Below are 18,301 nucleotides of genomic sequence, written 5' to 3'. Positions count from 1 at the left end.
CTTCTCTATGTAAACCCATAATGATTCCATTCATACTCATGGCTTCAGTTATTATTGCTTCCAAATTTATACCTTTATCAATCCATCTGCTAACGACATTGTTCACTCTGAAGTCTCACCAGCACCTCTGTTTATCTTACTGAACTCCATCATCATCCCACCCCTTTTTCTACAATATGTGCTTTTAAGTACTACTGTCTACCTTGCTGCCTAAGTCAGAAACTTGAGCATCACTCTGGACTCTTCCCAACCTTTTGACTCTTCCCAGCCACAAGTCTTGTTGACTCTACTTCCCTAAGGATTCACTTAGTGCCTCTCTGTATCAAGTGACTATCATTTCAGATCATCTCTCTGCTTTTTGCCTTACTCTCTTCAGTTCAGTTCAGTCTTCCTATTGCACCCAGTAGCTCCATCTGATAAGAAGATCTGATGCTGTTGCTGAATGTTTTGATGCTTCCTGTTAGTTTTTAAGTCAGAAATCCTAAAAATGACTTGTAAAGTCTAAACACCTAACATTACTTACAAAGTCCTCTGTGATTTGCTTTCTAGTCATTTCTCCAGCCTCACTTCCTTCTCTGGCTCTATACTTGATCACACTTTTTGCACTTCTGAATATACTGTTCATCTCCCCTCTGTACCCTGCCCTTGCATTTCCTGAGCATGTTTCAAGCTATTTTCTTTCCCACCTATAATTATTGCTTTTCTACTCTTTCCTTTTTTCTGATCTTAGATGTCACTTCATCGGTTCAAAAAACCTCTGATTCGTCAAGTCTGGACTTAGTGTTTCTCCTTTCTCCTTTTCTGGTCATAACTGTATTTTTCATTGCTTTATCTACAGTGTCTATTATGTCAGTATTTAATATGTATTTGTTGAACCAATGAATTCATTGATGTTTTTAAGTTCTAAAATTATTAGTTGGGGTCTCCATTTGTGCCAGGCACTTTTCTAAGTAGTGGGGATACTGCAGTGAACAAAATATAGTCCTTGTTCTCAAGGAACTTGCCAGTATCTCCTAGTGTGATAGGGAGAGAGACAGGCAAATCAATACAAAAGGACGGGTAGAAAATTCTAGACAAGTTTTAATCTGGCTGTCGCATGTAATATGAGGACTGACGTAAGGCTGAGAGACCACTGGAAACACCACAGGAAGTTAGGGCGTAACTAAGATTTTTTCAGGTTGGTTGTAAAATAAGTGACAGAATTTATTAACCGGTAGCTGTGCCTGGGAGGAGAGTCGTAGAGTTTAGGTAACTGGGGGATGACGTCATTAACAGGAATGTGGGAAGATTAAGGGCGGCTCAGTATATTTTTTAATAGTGAAATGTAAATGTGAGTGTTAGGAAGTTTATACTCTTGAAGCGATTGTGGGACAGCCGGGCAGTAGAACATGATGGGTTGAAGCGCTGGACAGAAAACAGGTTTGGAGACTTGTCAGTCTTCAAGGAGTTACAAGTTGCATCTAAAAGATGAAATAAGAATTTTTAAAAATATTCATTCATGGTAACCTCTAATCATCATTTACTATTCTTATCCACTTAATATTTTAACTATCCTGTGGAGAGATCTGTGACATTTTCTTGAAATTTGAAAATTCTCTAACAGGAAAATAGGAGAAAAAGACTAAGAAACTTATGCTTCAAAACAGTAGCTTCTCTCTTTTATGTCTTCTAGTCTTGTTTCCAGAAACATTTATTCTGAATTCCGGTTATTTTCCTTTATAATTATCTCTGGGTCTCTGAATATACTTATTATGCTGTTTCTTTAGTTGTTAATTTTAGACACTATTTCTTGACTTCCTACAGTGGTCATTGAGTAAATGGTTCTCTCCCTTTCCCCCCCTTACTCTTATGCTTCCAACATCATTGATCTCAATCTTAGTTAAATAGGTAAAATAGTCAAGGTTTGTATTATTACGACAAAATATTCATGAGTAGAGCAATTAATGCCCTATCGTCATCAGGAGAATTGCTTTCATGATGCTTTGTTGTTGTTAATCTTGAGAACTGTATGCTAGCCCTTCTTGACGGCTTTAATGTTTCCTGGTGCTGTAACGTTTTTGCCACATGTCCATCAATAATATTTTTCTTACGCTGCAATCTGTGGGGTTCATTCTTGTGTTTTCCCCAGTCATCTCTGTCCTCCTTCAGTCCGTATCTGTCCTCTGGTCCTGCTGGGCAGCTGTAGCTCTGGGGATCTCCTTTGCTTTGTTTCTACGGTGAAATTTGTTTTCTGAACTTCTGTCTTCCTCTGTCTCAGCATATACCCTCGGTTTGTGATAAGTCTTCCAGTGGCTTTCTAATAAAATATAATGGGGGCTAAAGTTTTTGGGAAGCTGCACATTAGAAATAACTTTATTTCACCTGGACACGATCAGGTTTGTTTGGGTATGAAATCCTAGATTGAAAATCATTTTCCCTGGAGTTTCGAAGGTGTTGCTTCATTGTTCTCTCACTTCAGGGTTGCTGAAGAGAAGCCCAATGTCATGCAAAAATCAGTATGTCCCTTTTGGCCTTTTTTCATTCACCAGACCCTTAGTAGGTGACAGAGGTGACTCCTGTCCTTCGCATGATACCTTTTCTCATGTCTTTTTTTCCCTCTTCTTCTGAAATCCCCAACTTTCTGTTCTCCCTTTGTGTAAGTTGGGTCTTAGTCATCTCAGAATTTTTCTGTGACTTTTGTATTTTCCATCTGAATGTTGTTGTTTTGCTTTCTGGGGCATTTTCTTGATTTTAACTTTTAGTCCATTATTGAATTTTTATTACTGAATTTTTGAATTTCATTGAGTTTTTTATTTTAATGATCATAGTATTTTTAATCTTTCTTGGCTCTTTCTTGGCTCAATAGCTCTTTCTTGGCTTTTATTATAAAATTTTGTTGCTTTTTATTTTACAGATACAACCTCTACATTCACTTCTTGGGATATATTAATTATAATTCATTTTTTATTTGTTTGATGTTTGGTTTTCCTGTTCCCTGAATCGACTGTTTTCTTGGTGTTGTTTATTTTAGGTTCTGTCTTACTGGCTATTATGAATATTGCTTCAATTAATATTCTGGTGCGTGTTTTTAGTTTTGGGTTTATACCTAGGTGTAGAATTGCTGGGACGTAGAGTATGCATAGTTCAGCTTCATTCAGTAATACCAAAAGGATTTCCAAAGTGGTCACACAGAGTTCCCCTCCTGCCAGCCTTGTACAGTGCCTTCAAATCTGGCAACACTTGGTGTTGTCAGTCTTTAAATTTTAAACATTTTGGTATGTGTTTAGGAGTATTTCATTATAGTTTTAACTTTCATTTCCTTGGTGACTAGTGACACTGGGCACTGTGTACATGTTTATGGAGAAATCCTTCATTTTGAAGTGCTTATTCAAGTCTTTTATGCATTGTTGTATGGAGTTATTAAGTTGGTGGTCTTTTTATTTTTCGTTGACTTCTAGGAGTTCTTTATATATTCTGAATGAGTCCTTTGTAGGATATATTTCTCAAATATCTTCTCCCAGTTTGTGGCTGCCCTTTTTTACACTTTTAATCTGTCTTGGTAAAGGCACGTTCATGATTTAAAGGGTTGGGAGGTAGGGTAGAGACTGAGGGGGGGCGGTGTTTCTGGAGTGGCCGGGGTGTTACTTCTGCATCGGGGTGGCTGCTACCTGCGTGTGGAACTTGCTCTGTGGAACTTCGGGGAGCTGTATGCTTGTGTTTTTTGTTATTATCTACTTTTTGTATGTAATACTTCAACACTTCAACTTACAAAAAGTAAAGAAATATACTTCAATTTATCAGTCTCTTCCTTTGTACTTCCGTGACGTGTTTCGGGAAATCTTTCCGTGCATCTACGCCATGTGCCTTTGTTTCCTTCTGACCTCAGCTTAGTCATGTCTGGACAGTTTCCTGCCGGGATAAGGAAATACATTCAAATGCAGCCACAGTTTTTGAACAACTGCAGGAAAGTAGATGTGTTTGTTTGTTTATTTTAATTACTAACTTTGTAATCCTTTACTTGGCTTGAGAACAGATCATGTCTGATTCATTTGTGGCCGACCACTCATTCACCACCCTCTTTCTTTTACTCTATTATCTTAAAACATTAAGGATCTTTTCATACTTTCCTTCATTACTCCAGGGCCTTGTACAAATTAAACGCTTTGTAAATAAAGTATAAACAGCAGATAGCTATTGTATGAGATCATAGTGTCTTTTGTTTCTGTTTGGAACTGCTGCATGAACTTTGTGCCAATAAACTCCAGTTTATCATAATAAAATTTTTTTTGCTTACTCTAATAAGTTTATCAATACATTCCCCTGATTTCTAAAAGGTTTGTTTTATTTCTGCATTTAGCTCTACAACCCATCAGAAATTGGCTTTTGTGTATGATGTCAGGTGGATTTTTTTCCCGGTTGACCCGGCACCATATACTGAAAAGGCCATTGTTTTTTGATTGCTCTGCATTGTCACCTCCGTCATAAGTGAAGTGTCACATGAGAGATGTCAAATGTCAAGTGAGAAAGTGTGACAGACATGTGAAAGTCAGGTTTTCGGACTCTTGTTCTAATCCTTTGGTCTGCTTCTGCACAGGAATCTGTTTCTGCACTACGTTCTGCTGTGTCGGTCTGTCTGTCTGCTTTCCCCATACCTCAGTGTCCTAGTTACCATACTGTTGTTTCATAGGAAGTGTGATTCCTGGTAGTGTGAGTTTTCCAGCCTGTTGTTCTTTCTTCAAGGTCATTGTGGTTGGTCTTGGCTGTTTGCATTTCCATATTAATTTTAGATTTTTTAAAACCTACTAGCTATAGCTATAGATCAGTTTGGAATAGAATTAATAATACTAAGTTTTAAAATTCAGGAATCTTGTATATCTCTCCATTAATAGTTTATAGTTTTCAGTCTAGAGTCTTAAACATCTTCAATTGATTTCTAGTTATTTGGTGTTTTTTGATGTTACTCCAATTCCATTAAACTTTAAAAATTTTTTCTACTTGTTTGTTACAAATATATACAAATAAGTTAGGTTTGTAGATTGTGTATTCAGTCATCTTCCTAAATTCACTGATTAAATACTCATTGATTTTTTTCTTTATACATGAACAAACATGTCATCTGCGAATGAATTTTTTTCTTCGTCCTTGATCCTTAAACCTTTTTTTTCTTGACTTATTTCACTGGTTTGAACTTTGAACACAATCTTGAATAGAAGTGAAAACAGATGTACTTACTTCATTTGTGATACCAGGCAAAATTTTTAGTGTTTCTTTATTAAATTTGGTGGATGCTGTAGGTTTTTTTTAAATAAATCCCCTTTGTCAAATTAAGGAAATTCACTTAGATTCCTAGTTTTTTATGATGATATTTTTCATGAATGGGAATTGAATTATATCCAATTCTTTTCCTCTACCTAGTTAAAGGACAAGAGGATTTTTTAAAACTGTCATTAGTGTAGTGCATCACAGCGATTGGTTTATGTGGTGAATTGTACTGCTTGGGTTTTCTGGGTTAGTTTGTCTGTCTTAATGTGACACAAACTTTGAGTTCCTAGATTCAGCGCAGTGTGGTCCCAGCGTAGCATTGTTACTGCTGTTCAGGTTCATGGTTGTTTTGGACTTTGTGCGTTTATACTTGTGAAAGAGATGGACTTGCATTTTTCTCGTCTCGTAATCATCTTCTCAAGCTTCAGTATCAAAGCTTTGCTGGCCTTATAAAATAAACTGGGTTATCCCTCTTTTAATCTCTGGAAAAGTTTGTGTCACATTGGTTTTCTTTTTAAGATTGAAAGAATTTAATTATGAAGCCATCAGCCTAAGTATTTTATTTTGAATTGGAAAGCTTAAAGTTACAGATTCAATTTAATAGGTACATGGGTGACTATTTGTACTTTCTGTTTCTTCCTATACAGATTTTGAGAACATATTTTTCTAGGAACATGTATCTCAGAATTTTTAAGTTTAGTAATATAAAGTTCCTAGTATTTTCTAGTAATATTTTTAACATTTATAGTAACTGTCTGTTGGGACAGCCCCTTTTCCCCGGTTTTGGTGGAACCCAGATGGAAGATGAAATGAAGTATTGCGGAGCACTTTCTTGACAAGCTTCGGACGCAGTCTGTATGTTCACTTTTCCCCATGGAAATCAAGCTCCAGTTTTATCGTCAGATTTGTTAAGGTGCTGTTTATTATACAGAAATCCATTAATTATAATGGGTTATGCTTTGTCTCATTTGACAATTAGTGTCATGAAGTAATCTTATAGTAGTATTGGAACCTTTCTTAATGCCTGTATTTGCTTGTTATTTCTTTGCTCTTTTTTATTTTTAGCTTTCTGAGTTCCTTTATTTTTAGATAATGTTTCTTGCATAAAACATATAGTTGATTATTTTCCCCGTCTGATCTGACAGTCTTTTTATTTTATAAGTGAGTTTTCCATTATACTCATTGATAGTCCAGATAAGTTTGGTCTTGATTCCCTCATTGTGTTTATGTACTGTTACTAATATATTTATTAGTCATTTTATAGTACTTCTGTTTATGTTCTATTGTCATTTTATAGTACTTCTGTTTATGTTCTATGGTATGAGTTTTCCATTTGAATCCATACTTCTGATGATTTTGAGGATTTGTAACCCAATTTTCATTTTTGTGTTGCTTAATGTCATATTTTAAATAGTAAATATATACCTGTTTCCTAATTTATCCATATTAGAAAAAAAGTAGTTCCTACTGTGTCACACTATTGAAAAGTGAGGAATTAACTTACATTATTGGAATTAGTTTCAGGAAAGTTTTTCTGGGCAGGTTGTCTCTGGAACCGTTCCCCGCTCAAGTCTGTGTCTGGACCTTTCTCTCCTAAACTCTGAGGGCCCCAGGGGAGCAGTGGGCGGCGGCAGCTTGTCCTGGGCTGACCCCCCTAAACCTCTCCCCGAGGCCCCCTTTTCTCTGGCTGTGCATTGAGCGGACAGCGGCCCCGCCTCGGCCCCCTTCTTTCCCACGACGTTTCTAGAGCGCCAGGGCAGCCCGCCTGGGCGCTCTGCTGTTGCTTCTTCTACTCAAGCGCTTCCTTGTTTCACTGTCCCCAGCTTTAATAAACGTATTTTGAAAATTTAAAAAAAAAATGCTTTTTCTGAAGGGCATCTCTTCTGATAAACAATGATACTGAAAGCTTTTTATTACAGATCAGAGTTCGGGCCATTGAGTGGGTTTTGAAATTATTACTTTATTTATTCAGCAGCATTTATTACAGGTGCTGTATAAATACAATGTCAGACATGCACCATATATCCTCATAAAACTTTCAATATAATAAGGAAAAGAAACATTGAACAAATAATTCCAAGTGTGTGGAACTGTGACAAGTAAGTGAAATGAAGGAGCATACCTATGTCCCGATGTGAACTGATTATGTGTTAATAAGAAAAGTACTGTTACAGCTTTTCCTGTGGCAGCGGCACGTGAGAAACTTACAGGCGTCATAAACGAGTGCTCTTACTGCGCGGTCATCTTCGGGTAGCAGTACCTTTCGTCATGAATGGTCATCTTCGGGTAGTGGTACCTTTTGAGGCATTTGACGGTACCGAAAGCCCACGCTGCGTGAGTTAGAGGCAGTGTGACGGAGCTGGGACAAGCAGCCGTAGCAGATGGTGACTGCTCCCCTGTCCCCTTCAACTCCTTTGTTGCGTTTTGCTTCATACTTCCATCCTCTTCAGCCCCGAATGTTATCTTTTGCCTTAACAAGAGGTCTTCTGTAGTTTGCATGGCCACATGAATCGAGTTTTTCCTTGATTTACATAATAATTTTCTTGTTATTGTCTAGCCCTTTCTTCCCAGGCCACTCTCACAAAATAAGGGGGTAGCTCATGGTTGACTTTTGATGTTTGCAGGCCATGGTGTTTAAGCTAAGCTGGTTTTTGCTGACCGAAATTAGACAGCCCAGAAGTCACATGGGGCTGATTGGAAGAAGAGCAGTCTACAGACTGCGTGGCGAATCCCTTCTGGGCAGGAAACGCGCCCCTCTATGCGGCCTAACCCAGTGCCTTGTGTTTAGCTTTTCATGAGTCAGTGCATATGAAGTGTACGTTTTCTGGGTTTTGCTTCAGTCTGCAAATACATGATAAGATCCTTTGTTCTTTGATTATATTTAGCAAAAGCCTTAGAAAAGTGAATAAGATTCATTGAATTTATGAAATCCTAACATTAGGAAGCATCCTGAGCAATTCAGTGAAAAATTGATGTTTTCGAAGAATTTTGTCATTTTTATCACTGTTTTGATAACTTTCTGAGGTAGACAGACACTAGTGTTCCTATTTTGTTGGTGAAAATACAAAGCGATTAAGTGACTTGCCTAAGACAGCACATCTGTTTAATGGCCGAATCAGAAATAAAGCTCCCACACTAGTGTTCTTTCTGGTCCCTGTGCTCCCTCTACCCAGCCGCAAGTTCATCATAAATGCACACAGTGCCAGGTGCGTGTCCAGCACCATGCTCTTGACAGAGATGAAGACTCTACCCATTAACACTCTTAAAATGGCGAGATATTAACAGTATATAACGCCTCTTAGGCATTCTAAGTATTTGTTGTCATTAGAAAAAAACGCCAAGTCTTATTTCTTTGATGGTTACTGTCAGGAGTTTTAACTTTTAATGTTAAAAAATATGAAACACATAGAGAGCCATCATGAAAGGCAGACCTTCCCAGGCACTCTGACAGCCTGTGCTTGCAGCAGGGAAGTAGGGCAAAGCAGGCGTGAATCGGGGACTGGGTTTGGTGATTGGAGGGTTGCTGTGACCGCGGCAGGTCAGGGTTAATACAGTAGTAGGAGGAGAGTCCAGGTTAGAAGGGAAAAGTTGAATGGATGATGTTTCTCTCCTAGTGGAAAGAGGAAGATAGAGGTGGTTTGCAGGAGAAGTAATCTGCATGAACACAATTGGTAGGTTATCGATGATTGAGTATTTATCTGTCACTTCATGGGAGATTCCCCAGGAGAGGAGGAGGAAAGGGAAGCGGGAGAGGAAAAGCTGGGCAAATTGATGAGACAAGACCAAGAGGAGGCAGGAGGAAATGTGACCAAGAGCCAAGAGCAGAGATAGTCTTAGACTGGTGGTGGGGCCGGGAGATGAGGGAGGAAGTTCCGGTGGAACGGCGCAGAGGAAGCCTGGGGAAGGGGGTATCTGAGCAGACTCGGGACTTCAGACCTGAGCACCCGGCTTTTGTAGTTTGCTGTAGAGTTGGTTATTGCAGGCTTCTGGACTTAGGAGCTAATATCCAGTTTATGGTATTGAAAATAAACAGTAAGAGACAGGAGTTCAGATACAGAAGAGATACAGATAAACTACATACTTTCATTATTGAAATTTCAGTGTTTCTTTATAATAATTTTTTTCTAATAGAGATTATAATTTCAGAAGGCAGGGGAAGATGCATTTGAAGACAATAAATGAGGGCTAAAATAAGTTTTAAGTTTTTGTGTGGCTCAGTTTAGTGAGATACCTTTTCTCTGGGCTTTTAGTTTAGAATTGGCCAGGCCCTACTGATCGGTACATGCTAAGGGCATTTACGGAACTCAGTGTGTTCACAATCGGTTCTGTTTTGTTACTGTACCTGTGCTTGAACACCTAAAGTTATTCTGAATACAGCCGTGCCTTTCTCAGTATCAGTCACAGATGAGCACATGTCTGTGTTCTCAGAGGCTCCTTTAAGTTCTGTGTATGCAGGTGCTTTCTAGCATACGGGGTGCAGTGTAAATGGCCACGTTTCAGTTGTTCGGAACTGTACATCTTCCAATACAAATGACGTTATAAATGTCTCTAGTATCCCAGATCAGCCCCCAAAAGACTACTGAATCTAAAGTGTGTCTGAAGTTTTAATAATAATTACTGTTTCTATCAGAAAGTCATTACATTTCAGCCTCTAAAGTAAGAAGCTCTAAGCCACTTAGGGTGATTCTCATGAGGCCGGGAATGAGTCTCAGGAACGTGGAGAGTGGAGGTAGCTGAGGTGGGGGAGTCCGGTCCGCCTTCCGTTCAGCCCTGAGAAGTGGGTCCCTGCCTTTGTAAACCTGCTGCCCTGTCCTCTTCCTCTGGACCAGTGGGCCTCAACCGGGCTTGATTTGCTCCCAGCTCTCCCTCTTGCCCCCACACACTCGGAAACCTTGGCCATGACTGGAGACACTTTTGGTTGTCACAAATGGGGCGGTGTCCCTGGCATCTAGCGGATGTAGGCCAGGGATGCGGCCACACGTCCACAACAAAGAAGTGTCCAGCCCCAGACATCAGTGATGCTTAGGTTGAAACCCTCTGGTACGAGTCTTTTTTTTTTTTTCTCCTTCATTGCAAAACAGAAATGTAGTTTGCGTTCCCTGGTTCTCGTCTACCTTCTCTTCTTGAAAAACACTCAAAGCCCTTTTGAGGTTTTTCTAAAGGCTTTACTGTCATCACAGCATGGAAATAAAGACGGATAAAAATAACCAAATTACAGTTTCAGGAAATCTTAATTAAAAGGTATCCATATTATCCACTGGATTTAAATAAAGCAAAATTCTATCCATTCTCCCCCATTATGGTTCCCGCATTCCCTGGGCTTCCCTCCTTCTCTCCCTGCGCTCCTCAGCTGCGGAGAGTCTGGGCCCTGCTCCATTCGCCTATCCTCCACATGGGGAATGATGAGAGGGATGAAAAATCCTTGAGTAATTTCCACAGGGTGTGAAGGGAAAGCGCCTTTGTATTGCATAGGTCCAGCCAGAACTGTGTCCAGTTGCCTTCCTTCTTTGAAGAAGTTCCCAGAATAAGATTATGTCACAGCATTTCCCTAAGTACTACTGCAACAGCATGGAGGTCTTCTGCTTTCCATGGTGCACTGTCCTCACCACCACCACCACAAGCTACTTGGGCAAGCAGCTCAGAAGGGCCCCATGCCTGGTTGAATGCTCTGCTGACGCCGTCAAGAAATTGTTGATACTTTTTGAATGAGGGGCCTCACATTTTCATTTCGGACTGGGCCCTGCAAATTATGTAGCCAGGTCTGCTTACTACAATTCTTCCAACCTTTGGTCCTGGCTGAGAGGCAGTTTGGCTTGGAGGAGAAGAGGGAGATGTTTTAAGATTCTTGTTGTAGCAAGAAAACCCCAGCTGCAAATCTGGAGGGAGGAGCAGATTCCTATGTACATGCTCAGTCTTCATGTGGGAATACACTCATCTTTCAGAGTTGATTAAATTTGTTTGTTTATATTTATTAATTTTAATGAGATGACCCACTACTTATTAAGTGCTAGTGCAGGAGCAGCAGTGTGCTGGGTGCCAGGATGAAACTGAGTCCTGACATGATACTTGCTCTCTACTGGACATACCCAAGTGCTTTTAAAACCTCCTCCTTTAGTCTCCTTGACCCTTTGAGGTTGTTTTTATTGTCTCATTCCATAGGGTAGGAAACTGACACTGAGGCAGGTCAAGTTGGTTGTCCAGCTTTATAAAGCTAGTAAGTGACAAAGCGAGGATTTGAGCATAGGTCTGTCTGACCCTGAAGCCCAATCCATTCATTCACGTTGCTACTCAGAAGTTAAATCTTCCTACCTGCTGTGTTGACTCTCAGGTTGAGGTCATGGGTATATGTACATAGAAGGTCAGCTTCATTTCATCAAGGAACTTTTCTAAACACGACACAGACACATCAATGCTGTTCAAATTAAACATATTGGTGGAGGAAAATAATCCTGGTATATTTGATGTAGATGCTTTTTAATGTGCTCATGAGAAATAGATGTTAGCAGAATTAACCTAAAACAGTATTCTGATAGGAAAATTTCTAAGGCCTTCGGTTACATGTGCTTAGTAAATCACTCCCTCTCTCCTGTTTTATGAGATACCTGCTGTCACTCCATTGTTAGTGTGACTTCGCTGAAAGTGTTTTCTTGGAGTGGAGGTCTCAGTTTTTAATATTCATCCACCAAGAAAAAGAATTGCTGTTCACTTGGTTGGTATTTGCCATTAATGCTAAGAAAGCAAATTTGCAGAGAATATATATTATACCAATTCTTTAGTTTTAGTCATGTGAGCTGTGCTGAGCTATGGTTTGATATTTTCGTAAAACCCTGCCCGCGTTAGGTGACAACCCTGGTCTCACAGTTCCGCATGGGGAGGAGGCAGCACAGATCGTCCTCCCCTGGTGACTCACACAGTATCACCTAGCAGGTAACTGGATGAACTTGATAATTTCCTTAGCATTCATTGATCTTTATCCACCTTTAGTTTTATGGGTAGAAAAGTCTTAAATCTGTTAGTACATCATCTGACATGGAGCCAAAAGTGTGAATGCTCTTCCAAAGCCTTTATTGTTAAGGTAGGGATGTTTAATCACACTGACCTGAGTTTTCATTGCAGCCGCACCACTGACTTAACTGTGTAGCCTTTGGTGAGTTCATGTAAGTGGGACACACTATGTCCTTTACAGTGCCGCAGGGAAGATGGACTGGATTCCTGTACATAAAGCACTTAGCAAAACTCTGGGCCCAAAGGAAGGGCTTGGTGGGTGGGTGGTAGGTGCTCCTCTCCCTCTTCTTATTCCACCAAGAGATTGTGACTGGGCAGGCAGAAAGAGAACTTTGGGGGAAGCCCCCTTTCTATTTACCCTAGACAGTTGGGTATATTCTTAAATATACTTTAACCCAAGTCCTCCTGCTATGAAAAGTAGAAAGGCAAGCATCTTCTGCTAGTCCTCTGTAGGGAGACGATAAAGTAATGTTTTTTTATCTTCTGGTGTAATCAGGAGTAAAACTCAGAGGTCTTGGTGGTAGGCGCACACCAGCTCTGCCTGCGCACTACTGTTCTCGCAGGTCGCACCAGCCTGCCTTCCTGAAACAGGTCCCTGGGCCTGCCCTGGGGTTCCCGAGATGTGTACTGAAAGTAAACAAACCAAACAATTCGGCCTTCTAGCCCCAGACACTGAATGGAATCTCTGGGGCTGAGGCCTTGGGATACACATTTTAAAGAAGCCACTCTGCTTGTTTTTGTGCGTAAAAACACTTAAAAATACTGCCTTGTCCTCTCTGCCTTACCTCCTTGCTTTTGCTCAAGCTATTTTTTTGGCTTGGAGTAGTCTTCCCCCTCTGTTGAATTCTTACACACTTTTCAAGAGCTACCTCTTCCTAAAAGACCTCCCAGATTCTCCCAAATTGAAGTTGATTTTTGTGTCTTCGTTATTGCACTTACTGCAGTCTTCCTTGTAGAGTTTTGCTACTTTCCCACCAAGCAGTAAACTGTAGAGCAGTGACTATCTTCATACCCATCAAATGTTTTGTGTATAAGGGGCACTGGAAGAACATACATTGAACTTGGATCCATCCTTGAACTCGGGGGTGCTCAAGCCCTGGGCTATGGACTAATACCAGTCCCTTGGCTGGTATTAGGAAGCCAGGCTGTGAAGGAAGCTGGCCCAAGCTCCACCTCCTGTCTCCCCATCCATGGAAAAACTGGCCCCTGGTGCCAAAAAGGTTGGGGACCACTGCTCTAATTACTTTTTTCCACTAAACCATCCTGTCTGACCTCCCCAACTGAGTACAGGGCCTTCCACAGTACATAGGATTAAGCTCGGGTGATGGACAGAACTAAAAATAACTGCAACCAGCCTGAGTTGTCAGTGCATTACGATGGGGAGTGTTTGTGTCTGGTTGTGAGGGTGGTTCATGATCCCTTTCTTTCTCATCCTCTGGGTCGTCCTTAGGCATGTTAAGCAAGTCCCGCAAAGCTCCAGGTAAAGCTTCAGTGAAGAAAAGGCTGCAGGTATATTCGGGGTTGGTTTCACTTTCAGGAAACAGGTTTGGTCTTTCCTGTCGCTAAAGCAGCACCTTCCGTTTCACACCATCACCTTTGTCCTCCGGGACAGAGTCCGGCTTTGTTTCCGCAGATGTCATGGTGGTGCTTACTACCTCCACTCAGGAACAACTGCCCGGAGCTGGATTCCGGTCTTCAGCAGATGGGTTCTCCCAAGTTGTCCTGCCTCGGTCATTGGTGTTTTAGGCACTTCTGTGGTTTTGGATGACTTTTAATCCCATCCTATGCTTCTCCATCAACTGACTGCATAGGTCACTGCCCAGACTGCTGGCGGTACAAAATGGTACACAGATGGGCGCTATCATTTTTCATATATTTTGGTGGGTGCCCAGGAGAACAAGATATTAGAAGCACCTAGAGGGTTTGATTAGTTGGGGGACTAGGAAGGGGTATAATAGCTGAGGGTGATAGCACATTTTGGAAGTCTCCAAATACTAAAAGTTTCACATTGATTATTTGGCTTCACACCAGGCAGCAGGGTGAGGCTAAGAACACCATTGGATTAGACAGGGAGGTCAGCTTTTCGGGGGACAGGTTGGGATCTATGAAAACGTAGTGGAGGAGATTAGAGGGCTGTCGTAGAGGGACCCATTTGTTCAATATTTCTGTCTTTAGATTTGCAGTGATTGTGGAGGTAATGCAACAGGAAGGACTCCATATGGCCACGTTAATCACCCAGTAAAAACATGGAATCCACAAATGAACAGATCAGGAAATTTTAAATGGGGGAGAGGAGACCTGCCTCTTTCTCTGCTTCCCTCCAAAACATTCAGGGCTATAAAGTGACCAAAGATAATGAGGAAAGGGCATTGAATTTGGTGAGAGTCGCTGACTGGCCGTCAGAGTACATTTAGTGAAAATTCCTGGACAGGGGATGGGCCTGAAGGACTGGAGACACTGCATGTTGATCATTCCTTGAGTGACTGGCTTGGGAAAAGAGAGAAAATGGTATTTGTAGCATCTGGATAAAATCAGAGAGAGTGCAGTCCCAGCACCCTAAAGAATTCCCTGTGCCGACCCTCTGTAGTCAGACCCTCGTTCCACCCGAGCCCCTGCCGCCACGTTCCTTCCTTTTCAGAGTGGCATATAAATTGGGGCACATGGTGCAGAAAAGACTGGCTTCTTTCACCTAGCAGAATGCCTGCTCTGCGTAAGTTTTAAAGATATTTTAAATTGCAGAGAATACGCCCTCCTCAAAACAAACAAAACTGGTAGGAACCTGAAAAGATGAATATAGAAAAGGTGAGTTTGGAACATACATGGTGGGGCAAAGGTAGGTTTACAGTTCTTATGGAAAATAATAGAATAATTCTAATTGTAATAATTCTAATACAATAATTCTAATATTATTAGTAGTAATTCATTACTAATACTGTGTTGTGTACTCACAACTGTAAGCCTGCTTTTGCCCCACCCTGTACTGAAGTGTGAACATGAAGGTGTAAACATTATCTCATGAAGATTGTTTCAGTGCTCACGAGAATTAGGTGAGCCTGCTAGGTGTGAATAGTGGTGGAAGAGGATGGAGAAGTGGGCAGTGGTGACCTTGAGCACTTACCTGTCGTCTTCTTCAAACCAGCCTCCTTTTCTCCTCTGACCTTGCCCTCTTCTCCACCTCCTCTGGGGGTTGGGAGAGATGAGTACATACACGCATGACTTACGGAAATAGGTGCGCCTGCATGTTTGTGATGGAGGCACTTCGGTGATTCTGAGTCATTCGTGGGTATCAGGTCAGACTGCAGATTTCCTTGAAGATCATCTGGTGATTGGTGGTGCAGGGAGTTGCATTCTATGGCTGTGCGTTCCTTTCTCAGGCCGAGGTTTATTTTGCAGAATTTTCCTGCCTCGGTTTTTTCAAATGAATGGGAATTTAAAAATTATGGAATGTAAAAAATTTAACTTGTGACATTTTAGAATTGGAATTTTTAGGTGTAAAATATTAATCATCTGTACATGATTTTTATACTTTTGTTTTTGGTAGTGTTGATTAGTTTTTTGCAAAGTAAAATTTTATACATGTGATTTTACTATAAAAGTACTCACTAATTTCATACTTAGTGATTCCTCTGAACATCTTTTCATTAGAAATTAACTGACTTTTGTTTTCCTTGTCTCCTTCTGTTGTTGTGACGTTCAAAACTTAGATGATGTTATTCCCCTAAAGAGGAAATAGAAAGCAGGCAGGGTTTCTTGGGACATTTGTCACATTCATCAGTTACAATCTTCACTTAACTATTTTCACCCAGGATGATTAATGTGTTCGTGTCCTCGTATATGTTGACTGCATATTCAGCTCCTGACGTAATTTGTAGGGAGACATAAGGGGATCTTACTGTGTCCCTGAGGCCTTCGGAGGAAAGGGAACATCTGACTGCAGATTGCCCTTGGCACTAGCATTGACATTACTGTAAACCCACGTGTTACCAATCTGCTGTAAATGTAATTCTTTTATTGTATATTTGCTTTTGTCTGGGGGGTACACAATTATCTGATGCCTTTTATATATCCGGAAGTCAGAATTAGAAGCCCAGAAAGCCCTCAGAATGGTCCAGATTTAAGGAAAGTAAACATCCCAGACCTTAGGTTTACCCTAAGGTTAGATGTTGTGTTAGATGCATAATCTGTGTTAGATGCTGTGTTAGACCCTGTGACCAGTGCTGTACATGTGCTGCCTTGTGTAATCCCTGCAGGCTCTCTGGTGGCGGTCATTGCTGCCACAGTTTGCAGAGGGGGAAGTCGAAGCTTGTCCAAGGTCATACATCTGGAGCTGGGGTTTCAACTTGGGTTTGTGTGCCCCTCAAGACCCTCATTCTGACTCCAGTTACCTTAGTATTTCATCATTCACATGAACAGTTTTTCAGTACCCACTATGTGACAGGCCTCGGGTAGCCAAGGTTAACGACATACAGAGTCCAGTGGAATTCCTTTATCTGTTTCGTGGGCTGCAGTAGATACGAAACAGACTAGAAAAAGATGAAGGCTTGAGGACAAAAACACTATGTTTTCTACTGTTGCATCCACAGGGCAAGCACAGCACATAGTCGGAGCTTACAAATACATGCTGAATGGATCAGTGACAGTTGTGAGAACTAGTAGCTAACCAGGAGAGAGAGTGAAGTGGAGAAGGGATGTAAAATCAAACAGCAGAGCCATCTTGGCCCATTTAGTGCTCCAACAAGCAGTCAAGTACTCAGTAGCTGTGCAGGGTATGGAGGGCCTCCAGCTTGCTCACTGACACCCAGAGGGCTGACCTGCGGTCATGGAGTGGCCAAGGTGACCCAGGCTCTGTGCAGCAGGGTGGCGGTCACTGGTGAATGTGGCATGTGTTTTAACAAAAGCAAGGAAGTGTGTAAAACATTCCAGAAAAGTTCCCATAAAGAAATGGCCTTTGTTTTTCTCCGTAAAGTATGCTGAAGGACTAAACTTGATTGCCTTGGAAAAAATCACAGGTGGAAGAGCTCTTTCTCTAATATACTGGATAAAGAGGCTTTATGTAATGTAATCTCTTTTCTTTCCCCTTATAAAATACAACCCTACATTTCTATGCCAAATGAAGCTTTAAAAATTTAACTTATATTCTTTGGAAGATACCTTATGAAGAAATATATATAGTATATAACATAATCTTTAGTACTGGGATAAGTGAATAGGTTGCATAAATTAACAAAAATTGTTTTTTGAGTAATATCATTTGAAAGAATCATGATGTATTGAAGTAATTCTTGTTTGGAGTGTAATTTGGCTTTTTGTAAGAAAAAGAAGCGGAAATTAGGGAACTATTGAAATGATTTCAATTTCATTATTCAACAGCATCGATGCGCTACTTTCTTGTTCCGAGAATGTATCTATTAACAGTGATGTTTTGCCTTACAGCTTTTCTGGGAGAAGAGGCTACAAGGACTTAGTGCATCAGATGTAACAGAACAAATTATAAAAACCATGGAACTACCTAAAGGTCTTCAAGGTATTATCTCAGCTCAGCTGAGCAGTACGCACAGTGTGCCAGGCTCTGTGTTAGATGCTGTGGAGTCTGAAGTGATTGAGACGAGGTCTCTGCTCGGGGGCATGTATGCCTTGCTGGATGACGGACCTCTTGGGTTTAGTGAACCCAGGGGAAAATGTACACGTGATGCTTCTATGTTGCAGGGATGCTTCAGGGCAGTGTGTTACCTAAGATTTTTTCTGTGTATAAAGATGTTGGCTGTAGGTTAGGTGTCTCATATAAATTAACCCGTGTGCTGCTTTCAAAACCAAGGGTAGCTGAGTGGCAGAATTTCCCAAGCTCCTGCCTACACTGACTCTGGCCCCACCCCAGCACTTGCTCTTTCTTGTCTCTTATTGGAAGAACAGCTAGCAGCTCTTCTGCCTCTCCCTCCACAAACTGTGCTGCAAACAGCCGTGGGACCGGACGCACCTCAGTGCAGTAACAGCAGCCAGTCGGATCTGGAGTGGAGGACGCAGTTGTCCTTGTGCCTGTCTTACCATGTGAACTCCA

The 18,301-nt window shown here is 41.0% G+C and overlaps 1 protein-coding gene across 2 annotated transcripts in view; it reads left to right on the top strand.

Annotated features, from left to right (window-relative positions):
* MBD2 (methyl-CpG binding domain protein 2) overlaps nt 1–18,301 on the top strand; it is a 64,956-nt gene that overhangs the window by 39,515 nt on the left and 7,140 nt on the right. For both annotated transcript variants that reach the window (XM_037165043.2, XM_037165042.2), the window contains exon 4: nt 17,680–17,770. In XM_037165043.2, the coding sequence (XP_037020938.2) occupies nt 17,680–17,770 (91 nt within the window). The remainder of the gene's footprint in view (nt 1–17,679; nt 17,771–18,301) is intronic.

This window comes from Artibeus jamaicensis, unplaced genomic scaffold (assembly GCF_021234435.1).
Source record: "Artibeus jamaicensis isolate MK-2021 breed Jamaican fruit bat unplaced genomic scaffold, CSHL_Jam_final contig_354, whole genome shotgun sequence".
In the NCBI taxonomy this organism is placed as follows: Eukaryota; Metazoa; Chordata; class Mammalia; order Chiroptera; family Phyllostomidae; genus Artibeus; species Artibeus jamaicensis.
This window is presented reverse-complemented; position numbering and strand designations above follow the sequence as displayed.